This window comes from Octopus bimaculoides, chromosome 15 (assembly GCF_001194135.2).
Source record: "Octopus bimaculoides isolate UCB-OBI-ISO-001 chromosome 15, ASM119413v2, whole genome shotgun sequence".
Lineage (NCBI taxonomy): Eukaryota > Metazoa > Mollusca > Cephalopoda > Octopoda > Octopodidae > Octopus > Octopus bimaculoides.
This window is the reverse complement of record NC_068995.1, coordinates 45,678,145-45,689,706: the sequence shown is the minus strand read 5'-3', so window position 1 is coordinate 45,689,706 and position 11,562 is coordinate 45,678,145. Positions and strand designations below refer to the sequence as shown.

General features: G+C 37.9%; 2 protein-coding genes across 3 annotated transcripts in view; one reads left to right on the top strand and one right to left on the bottom strand.

Moving 5' to 3' along the window:
• Positions 1-6,438, bottom strand: part of LOC106880850 (dual specificity mitogen-activated protein kinase kinase 1) — a 62,949-nt gene extending 56,511 nt beyond the window's left edge. The window contains exon 1 of the mRNA XM_014930988.2: positions 4,384-6,438. Within this exon, the coding sequence (XP_014786474.1) occupies positions 4,384-4,451 (68 nt within the window). The 5' untranslated portion in view covers positions 4,452-6,438. The remainder of the gene's footprint in view (positions 1-4,383) is intronic.
• A 58-nt stretch (positions 6,439-6,496) lies between these two features.
• Positions 6,497-11,562, top strand: part of LOC106880851 (60S ribosomal protein L17) — a 9,945-nt gene continuing 4,879 nt past the window's right edge. Inside the window, exons 1-3 of one of the 2 annotated variants that reach the window (XM_014930990.2) lie at positions 6,497-6,590; positions 8,370-8,420; positions 9,758-9,798. In XM_014930990.2, the coding sequence (XP_014786476.1) occupies positions 8,381-8,420; positions 9,758-9,798 (81 nt within the window). In that variant the 5' untranslated portion in view covers positions 6,497-6,590; positions 8,370-8,380. Of the gene's footprint in view, positions 6,591-6,746; positions 6,775-8,369; positions 8,421-9,757; positions 9,799-11,562 lie in introns of those variants that run through there. The other variant, XM_052973305.1, reaches the window with a different exon arrangement.

The following is an 11,562-nucleotide window of genomic DNA, read 5'->3' as shown; positions in this document are numbered from 1 at the left end:
TATATATATATATATATATATATATATATATATATATATATCACACATATCACCAGTGCTAAGCTACTAAAAATATATACCATACACAATACACAGGCATGTGGATATGCTTTTAATGTATACACCCACACATATCCAATGTTATGTAGGTCACTAATATCTTTTGTATATACAATGTATGTGTACTTGTATGCATGTATGAGTGCATGGTATGTATATCATCATTGTTTAATGTCTACCTTCCATGCTGGCATGTGTGTGTGTGTGTGTGTTTGAGGCACATGGGTCAGTGGTTAGAGCAACAGGCTCACAATCATGAGGTAATGAGTTCAATTCCCAGACCAGGCTGTGTTGTGTTGTGTTGTGTTCTTGAGCAAGACACTTTATTTCCTGTTGCTCCAGTTCACTCAGCTGTAGGAATGAGTTGCAACATCACTGGTGCCAAGCTGTATCGGCCTTTGCCTTTCCCTTGGATAATATCGGTGGTGTGGAGAGGGAAGACCGGTATGCATAGGTGACTGCTGGTTTTCCATAAACAACCTTGCCCAGACTTGTCTCAGAGGGGAACTTTCTAGGTGCAATCCCATGGTCATTCATGACCAAACGGGGTCTTTAGCCTTTATGTATGTACATATGTGATGTGTAGGGACTAGCATGTCAGAAAAATGCCGTTTCCTCCACAAGTCATAAAAGATGGCTAAAAGTGGTTGAGGTAGAATTTGCATTCCAGCCTCGTAAAAAAAAACCTCACCAATGACTATCCGAACAGACCTATGAATTGGAGGGTTGTCGTTCGAGTGGTGCAAAGGTGTCACCTGCCCCGAAGTGGGGAATCACCAAAAATAGTGGATGTAGTAACGCACTGTCACAGCACCTGCCCCACAGATACACACATGACTTGTCAAGCCAAGTGAAACTGCAATCATGGCCGTTGCCAGTGTCACACAAATGGCACTCATGAAATCGTAGTGTTGGCCATTGCTAGTGTCATGAAAATGGCACACATACTGGTGGCATGTAAAAAGCACCCATTACATTCTTGGAGTGGTTGGTGTTAGAAAGGGCAACCAGCTGTAGAAACCATGCCAAATGAGACAAGAACCTGGTGCAGCTCTCAGGCTTACCAGTTCCAGTCAAATTGTTCTACCTGTGCCATATGTCTGCTCTGGTTTAGCATGCCCTTTCTAACACCAATCACTTTTCAGTGTGTACAGAGTACCTTTCTTGTGGCACCAGCACTAGTGAAGTCACTGAATAACTTGCAGGACAAGGCCCCTTGACAGAGTCGGAGTGTAGTATTGAAAGAGGTGGTTTTGTGCCAGGTATCAGTATGGTAGAGGAAGAGGAGTGGAGGTCTTGTGGTAGAGGAAATATATGGCTACTCCAGCAGGAAAGGGAGAAAAAGATGGGGTAGATAAGGTGTCAGGGCACACCCTAAAGGTACAAGATGGTGAACATAAGAGAAAACAGGAACAGAGGTTCGGGGATAGCTGAATAGGTAGATTTGTAGAAGTTTGATAGGAGAGTGGCAGATGGGTAGAGGAGGAGATGGAAGTGAATGCAGTGAGTGTTGGGCATGTATGGAAGATTGATAAATTCTGAGTCTTGGTTTGGGCAAAAGATAAAGGTAAATATGAGTGGGTTATGGAGGAAGAAATGACACTGAGTAACAGTATGATAAAACCATGGATAGATGAGAAATAAAACGATGAGGAGTAAGTCAGGTGGGAGAGAAAGAGAGGATGCAAAGTGACAAAAGGACAAACAGAAACACAGGGATGAATATAGCGAGCGACAAAATATATGTGCACATGTGTTTATATGTTAACACATTCAGTTTTTATTCGGAAAAAGTTATAGAAGTGACTCAAGGGCTTAGAGGTTTGTGTTGAATAAATCCCATACAGGAAACTGATGGTTGAGTCACTTTTGTATCTTTCTACAAATAACAAATATCAATGTATAGATATTTCTATATTAAGCTCTATTTCTCGTTTGTTCTACCAAACTTTTTTCTCTCACTGTGTGTGTGTGTGTGTGTGTATTACACATACATACATGTATGCATGTCATGATTAATGCTAAGTAGGTCATATATATCTATATGCATGTGCGTGCTTGTTTGTGGGTGTAACTCTTCTCATGTGTATGTTTATATACACATACACACACCGTCAATGCTAAATAGGTCACTAACATATGTGCATGCTTTTAACATTGTATGTATTGTGTAAACACATTTTCAATATTCAGGATCTATATATATAAGTATATATATACATATATATATACACACACACACACATACATACAAAACAGTAATCCTACATTTATAAACATAGAATTTATAGAAACAAGTCGTAGACAACCTTCAACAACATTTAATTATATCACCTGATTTACATACAGAAATCAGTTGATATTTGCATAAAACATCCAACATTATATATAGAGTGGGGGGTCAACTGGCCACACTGATGTCACAATTCTTCCTACCTCTTCTAATAAGGTACATCAGAAATCAACAGGTCAAACAAGGGGTATGGTTTTTTTTTATGTCCCCCCCACCTCCTCCTTCTCCCATCAACAGGATATCTTCCGCATAAATTAATTGAAAAGTTCTTCTAATGGCAACTGAAACTTACTCCGGAGAATTTCTCCTCCCTTCACACCCCACCCATATTTGTGCGTGCGTGCGTTTATATGTGTGTGTGTGTGTGTGTGTGTGGGTGTGCGCGCATGTGCCCAAGCCAGGTACTGAACTCTCATACGTATGAAACCCTCAAAATTGTGATCTTCATGCCCTTATCTATATAGGTGTGTTATTTCTTTACTACCCACAAGGGGCTACACACAGAGGGGACAAACAAGGACAGAAAAACGGATTAAGTCGATTATACCGACCCCAGTGCGTAACTGGTACTTATTTAATCGACCCCGAAAGGATGAAAGGCAAAGTCGACCTCGGCGGAATTTGAACTCAGAACGTAGCGGCAGACGAAATACCGCTAAGCATTTCGCCCGGCGTGCTAACGTTACTGCCAGCTCGCCGCCTTTTATCTATATAGGTGTGTATATATTTAATATATGCACGTAGGTGTATCTAATATATGTATATATATATTTCTAAGTGTGTACGTACATATAGGTAGGTGTGTCTAATGTGTGTATATATATATATATATATATGTGTGTGTGTGTTTTCGTTTAACCCTGGTAGGCCTGATCGATCAGATCTATCACTAAAGACGTTCCACCTATCATCAGCTAGCCCTTATGTATACCTAGTACAGATTGCCCAGCGTAATCCTTTGGCCCAACCCTTTAATTTCAGTTTTTTCATTAATGGTAAAATATAATTTTACTTGACGTTTCTTCACATCAAATAGAAAAATAGCCATAATTTTAAATAATTTAGCTGTTATTTTTAACAGTTTGAGAAACTAACTATAGACAAGTACATGGGTGTATTATACGTATAAATGTGTGTACGGTGCTCCGGCATGGCCGCAGTCAAATGACCGACACACGTAAAAGAAAGAAAAAACAACACCCTCTCTCACCTTCCGTGTATTTTAAAGAGTATTTAATGAAATGCCAGTATCGATAGCAAACAGTAAGCTTGCTAAACTATATACAACTGTTGTTTCTAAATATCTTACTTAATTAGGCCTTTGATGTGGTTAATTAAGGGGACTTAATGAATCTACATAACAAGCACTGCAGTGCAGCTGCGACAGCGGTGGTGGTGGTAATGACGACAGAAAAGGTGATGGCGGGAGGCGGTCGGTCTCTCTCTCTCTCAGTTCCTATTTAGACAATTTAACTGTTGAAAATACAGATTCTTGTGGTTTCTTGGAACGAAATATGGTAAATGGAATTCCAGGAAAAGAAACCAAAGACTGGATTGATATTAATGAGGATATATTTATGAATAAATGTTTACTTGTTTAGATGTAATGTTTCTTTTTTTCCATTGCTGTATTTGTTCATGTTATTTTCTTTTTAAATTTAAAATATATTTTCTTGTGTGGGTGGTTAATATTGAATAATAGATAAGTGTTACTGTCGATACCTTAATTATAATTATTATTAATATTTTAAGATGATATATCTGAATTTTCGATTTGAATAACGACCGTAATGTCTTTTAACTATCACATATACAATTCACTCTACACATATTATGGGAATATATACAGATATATGTTGATGTGGTTACGTGTGTATGGATATAGATGGTCGGATAATTTCGGAAAGGTCGGTTTGTCGTGGGAACACATAGCTATCTATCGAGATAGAGGTGTGAAGGTATGTATGGGTTTATTCACAGCGAATGAGTGGGTGTAATTAATTAAAGATGTACAAAAGAGTGATACTTACTCATTAGAACAGTCATTCTGGGGCTCCGCTACGGAAGGAGGTAGTGTAAGGTTGGGTTTTTTCTTCATTTTTGAACCACTGATCAGCTCTGGTGTCCACTTGAAGTCTTCAGGGTTAATAATGGACGGTATTTACCGACAACGAAAATTTACTAGATTTTTCTTTTTCACTCACACAGGGAGTGTAAAAAAAAAAAAGAAACTGATTAGAGTCGTGATTCGAACTAATAAAACTAAACTACATATGCCAGATGAAAGACGAGAGTAATAGAGGTGATTAGAGAAGCAGAGTGTGTAATAGGTATGGGTAGGTCTCGCTTTTAGGTTAGATCGATTTCCACTCTCGCTCTAATGTTTAGCTATGTCGAAACTGATCGATTAAATCCTCTCTCAACAAAACTAGCTATCAATATATATATAATATATATATATATATTATATATGATGTACTTATCTCGGCCGATAGATCCAAGTTTGTACCTTGTCACATTCTGATGCCAGAGTCATTCAAGGTTTTGGATATGAGGATCTCATTCGGGGTTGGTTTATATTACCTCTCCCTCCGGGGTGCAGCAATTGTTTTCACATATATATATATTTATTTAATTTCCTTTTTTTTTCTGAGACGTTGTTGGAACTGGTGCTGGTAGTGTGTATGTGGTGCTACTATTGCGATTACTTCCTACTCATAAAGATTCACACAACGGCCAATTGTGATTACGAAGACGAAGGTATAGAGATGTAGAAAAAATAATCGCTGTTCTCCACTAATTTCACCAAGTTCAAAATAGTTGATGTTTCTTCAAAGCTTAATAAATATAAAATATATATTTCTGTAGATATATATATATATTATATAATCTCTCTTTCTATATATATATATATATATATATCGATATTTATGTCCTCGGATAATGTGTGGCTTTTCCTTCTTGTATTTTCTTCCGCTTTCTCTGCTGTTACTTTCTCTCCTTGTTCTTCCTCCTCTCTATATCATTAATACTTCCCCCACACTGCGGTTGTGGTTAATGGTTGATTCAGCTGTTGTTTGTTGACTGGGGTGTTTTGTGATAGTTTAAACAGCTCGTTGTCACAGACAACATTAGCAAGCGTAGGATTATAACGCGGCTGTTTTCGTCTCCTCTAAACGCACCACCACCACCGTTTTAGATTTAACAAGGAAACAACAGCTTCCACTCTTTGCCTGGCAATAAGTGACGGAGGAAGCTAGCATGTATATATATATTTATGTACATTACATACACAGAGAGACAAACAGACAGACAGACACTAAAGTCCACTAGAGAGGTGGAAATGTTTAGACGTTGGTCGTGTGTCCGTGTTGTCGTTGGCGGCGGGGGCACCTTACGACTACAGTGATAGTAACACGCGGTGCGGTGTAATGTGTGCCGTCTATATGTTTATATGTGATTATATATACACACAAAGAGAGAATGGAAAATTAAGAAAATAATAATAAAAGACTGAACTGTAGTTGATGGAGATAAGAAGGTTCTAGTTAGTGCGATCGGCAGTTTTTCAAAAATGGTTTCTCATTTCATCGATAGTCAACAGTGAGAAATGGAACGTGTTCTGTGTGGGTGGTAGCAGATATAATCCTTTAACTGGTTGGCACGGAATAAAAACTAGCAGTGTCCACACTTCTCCCCAATTTCAGGTGGTGAACAATGATTGCTGGAGACAACAAATGCACATAATTGGCAAGAAGTAGACTTACGGGGAAATGTTTGTTGTGCTGTGTATAGGGCAGCCCATAATAGTAGTAGGAAATGACGTACAGGACGAGAGAGAGAAAAGAAGACGTCGGGTTACCTGCCAACTTATTAATAACCTGACAATGTCATACTGGTTCTATCGTTACCTCTCCAACGACTCACTGCTTAATTATCTAGGACACTCGCCTTTTTTTACCTCCCCACCTAAACGATTGGCTACTATTAAACAATAAAAACAACGCGGAAACAAATTTAATAATATTTTAGTCGCCAGGCGAATGTTTAAAGTAATTAAGTGATGAAATAAATGAAATTTTAACGAAAGGAAATTAACATTTTGGTTCAGATGAAACTTCGGTTCGAGATTATATGCTAGAGAGTTACCATCAAAACCGGAAATTGTCAGAGTTATTCGTCTTAGTTACCCAGAATCCTGTCTACTTAGGTCTTTCTCTTCCGGTACTTAACTGAGGTATGTCTTGTCTAATTTCACTGCCAGATTTGAATCGATCTGTTCTTTGATTAATCTATTGATAAAATTACATTTATTTTTGTATTAGCGACGATAATTATCTAATGTTTATTATTTGTGTTTAATTTTGATTAATATGCCGCAGTTTAAAGTGATATTTCGCTTTCAGAAATGTGCACATGCTGTAAGACCAACACACATAGACATTAATATTCCCATTGACTTGTGTGTTATAATCTATTAACAATAAGAGTTTTTGTTGATTGACTGATCCACATTGGTTGCATATCTTTTGAGTTAATTATGAGGTCCAGAGACAGTGGCAGTCGGTAGAACATTCAACTGTTCTATGTCTCACTTTTAGACGGATTCAATTATGCCACATATATTTGTATTTACCTATTTTCATGTCTCCTGCATTGTTGTACTGGGGAAAGTTTTATTGCTAACAGTACCGGCATTTTTTTTTCTTAATCTATGTGTATTTCATGCTGTATGTAGGACTATATTGCAGTACGTGATTTCACTGAATTTGCTATTGTTTCTAGCAAGTCTAGCGACCACGTATACTTCTGGTTCTTGGCTGGCGTCACAGTGTCCTATATTATATATGTGAAATACGAAATAACAAGGGTACACTAATTAACGTCATCAACTTCATTAGCTTACGACTGTTTCTGCTATAAGATGAAGTACATTCGAACTTATCCCCTGTGGCTTCATCGGACGTAAACAAACTTTGCTACTAAACAAGGGACTAGGTTAATTGCAATTTTGTAGGCAGAAAACCAACACAGCTTCGAATTCCTGTTGACATTCAAATATTCCAAGTGTGGTTTATTTTTTTTTTACAGGATCTGACTCCACAGTAAAGAGGACGGCGGCTTTATGCTGGGAGATGTTGGGTTAAAGTGTGAGCGAAGGAACAGGTTTCTTGGTGTAGAGGGGATACATTATTACTATTTCATTATATAAGTGTGTCTGGGGTGATGGGATTGGAGCTAGAAAAAGGGGTGAAGGCATTTGTGGAGTTCGGCATGTTTCTATATGGTCCCTTCCGTTTTGTACCGGCGGTAATTGCTTGTCTAATCTTATGTATACCATCGTTGTCTTAATGTCTACTTTTCTATAGTTGTATAGACGAGACGGGTTTAACAAAGTCAAAATTTAAGAATGAGGGTGGTGGATTTCACAATGCCAATTTTCCGGAACCTCCGTATCCGAAAACGGGGGTTTTGGGCAAAAAAAAATTTTTAATAAACAAATTTGGGAGAAAAATGAGACGGTGGGGGTGGAGTCTTTCCAACTTCTTATCACCAACCCTTTGCAGCTTCGTATTCTCCGTAGCCGAAAAAGGGGGTTTGTGTCGAAAAATAAAATAGTGGGGGGAGGGGTAGAAAAAGAAGTCTTGCCATTGTTTCAGTTTACATGTTTTGAATTTGCTTTCCATGTAAATGAGGAATATTCTCTATATTATAGAATAATACAAACCATGTCTAGCCATAACAGTGCGGTGACAAGAATAGTATTGGTATGGGACCAAAGAACTAGCAGAGAGGCAGCTTCGGACTGCAACATGGTGGCCTCTGCTTTGAATGATAGACTGCTTTTGTAACTTGACAAATAAAGCAAATAAGTTACTAGAATATTACTAAACTTTTGAGTCTGCACAGGTCAATTACTGGTATGGGTCAGTCAGTCTGCATCTTTCTCCTTCCTCCCACCCCTTGCTTAATATATATGTATTTTTCCTAATCTTTCATTGTTTTGTATTTTTAGTGACTGAAAAGATGACTCGTTACTCGTGTGAACCCGAAAACCTTAGCAAGTGTAAGTCTCACAATTATTCATGTTGCTTTGAATTAATCATATGTTTATCCCGTAAATTTGAGATTCTGGTGATGTGGTGGTGCATTTTTACAATATCAGTAAGAGCGGTTCGACATAAAATGTAGAATATTTGGGTCAAATGTGGCTGGTTAAAATGTGAAAGGGCTAAGCAAGAAATATTACATTTGTGGGGTTTTTTAAAAAAAATTAAAGGTGGGAGAAAGCCCAGTGTGAATGGGAATATTGGAATATGCTATCCAACCCTTCAAATTGATATACAGATTACAATTAAAATAATTTGAGGAATTTCTCCAACAGACTGGACGAGCAAGTAATTGGCTACATAAGCAACTTTATACGGGTGTGTGTGCATAATAACATACATGACATCTACATTTCACTCAAGTCTTTAATCTACATCATGATTGAAGATGGTTTCTCTGAAGTGTTGTGGGTTGAGCTCAAACCAGGAGTTGGAACTTCTCAACCACAGAGCCATACATGGCAACTATAGTTGTGAAGCCTAATGTAAGGTAAATCTCCAATCATTCTGGCAGTTGCCTGATAATGTGTTTCTCTATACAGCTGACATCAGAGATATTTCAAGGCAGATCACTTGATAGTTATGTTTACCTGTTGGTATCGTATTTCTGTGGAAATGCATTCCCTTTGCTTTAATTAATTTAGAGTAATTTTGTCGTTAAGCTGGTGTTTTGCATATGAATTATCATGGAAGATTTTAACATCAAAATTAAATACATAATAGGTTTGATTTGATAATGGTTCTGTTGCTTTTGGTGGGGCAGGTCGTGTGTATATGTATATATACATCATCATTAAACATCCATTTTCCATGCTGCCATGAGTTACACAGTTTGACAGCTGAAGAGTTGCACCAGGTTCCAATTGTCTGTATTAGCTTGGGTTCTACAGTTGGGTGTCCTTCCTAATGCCAACCACTACAGTGTATTGGGTGCTTTTTACATGATGCCAGCAAGGGGATGGCTTTTTTTTTGTGTTGCCAAGTCTGGAGTCTCTTGATTTAACAAGAAAAATATATCAAGTGTTTTAATAAATCCACATGACATGGAGTCAGTACAATAGGAATTTGAAGTAATCAATGTATGGTAATACTGTTGTGAATTTTATCAGCGTTGCATAGTTATGTCCCTTGTATGGTAGTGTTAAAATACAGCTATTGTGTTCACTTCATATACAATGACGTTCTAACATCGTGCTTTTCTTATATTGGTAAAAATTAACTATTAAGGATTTTGTATCCTTAACCTTAAGTCTCCGATAATTTTGGCACTAATGTTTTTTTCTCTTTACTACAGCTGCCAAGGCTAGAGGCTCTCTCCTACGTGTACACTTCAAGGTAAATATTTTATCTTTTCTTAAATGGGTTTTTTTGTTTTTTTATCTATATTGCCTTGCCTTGATACCATTATAATATCTTCTATAGTCTTGGCTGTCTTCATCATCATTGTTTTAATGTCCACTTTTCTGTGCTTGCGCGAGTCGGGTGTATTAGTAGAGGCAGATTTTTCTCCAGGTAAGGTGGCGTTGTCACCTTAAGCAGACATGTTTTCGCAGAAGATTGGAAATGGATGCCACTTTCATGACAGTGGCACTCATTTACAACTTAGGTGATATCGAGGCAAGGAGACAGCAAATGCATTGACACATACATGCTTGCACCTGTGTATATATGATGGGCTCCTTTCAGTTTCCATCTACCGAGTCCACTCACAAAGCTTTGGTCAGCCCAGGACTATAGTAGAATACACTTGACCAACGTGCCATATGTAAGACTGAACCCAAAACCATGTGATTGTGAAGCAAGGTAATTGTTTAATATCGCTGTCATCCATACGTACAGGCTATTCCTTTACATGTGCTTGCACCACAAAATGCACTCATGCTGGTGCTGCATGAACGCACCTCTACTAGTGGCACGTGAAAAAGCAACTGGCACATTCTGTAAAGTGGTTGGTGTTAGGAGGTGCATCCAACCATTGAAAAGCATGCCACAATAGACGATTGGTGTCTTGCCAGCATGGAAAATGGACGTTAAGCAATGTTGATGTGTCTGTAAAAAAACATGTCTAACTATGGGGGAAAATTACCTTGTTTGGAAACAGTTTGGGTTGGCCCCACATAAAGGTCATCCATCTGTAGATCTACCTTGGTAAATTCTGTTCGACTGATGTAAGCAGGTAAAAATGATGATACATTTCAGAACAGGGTCAAATGGATTCAGTATGTTACTGGCCTCTCTCAGAGACATTTTATACTGTGGTGATTCGGCATAATGTTCATATTATATTGATGAACTTGATTGGCCATGGTGCTTGTTTTGAAGGGAGGTGTGATGTCACGAACATTTCAAGGTTTTGGTGTTGGTGGCAGGACTTGATCCTTGGGCTTCTAAACTGATTGTCTCTACTTTTGACTCCACAATCAGGAAATCCTTATTTCTGATACCACGAACACCTAAATGCTCCTATTAATAGGAGGGTTTCTCCCCATCCCCTACCATTTCAAAAAGGTATTGTGACTGATCTAGTCTGTTGTACTAAATCATTATTTGATAAAATACTAGTGCTGTGTATAGAACATGAGCCATTTCATAAAAACGGCACACGAGCACCAGCCTCTCATTTTCTACCTGCAATGAATATGTGGGAAATTTGGGATTTCTTTTCTATTTTCTCAAAGCAAGAACTGGACCCAACTTAACGTGTGTTTTGTGTATAGTTTGGTCATTTGAAATAAATTACACAATCCTTATGTAATTGATTTCAAGTTATTAACCCTTCTCTGTAATAATAATTGTTAGAGAAATGTTTTAAGTCTGTTCATCATCATTTTAATGTCCATTTTCTATGCTGGCATGGGTTGGATGGTTTGACAGGAGCTGTTCAGACTCCATTTCTGTTTCACTCACTTTGGTTTCTAATGCCTGGATGCCCTTCCTAACACAAATAGAATAATACAAGACAGTAATTCTTGTATTCACTCAAATAAAGAAGTCTTTGGTTCTTGTTAAATTTAAATTTCTTCTGACGACTCGATGCATTGTCAATTTAGCCAAATACATGTGGTCCGAAGAAATTTTACTTCGAACAAGTGGTTCGAA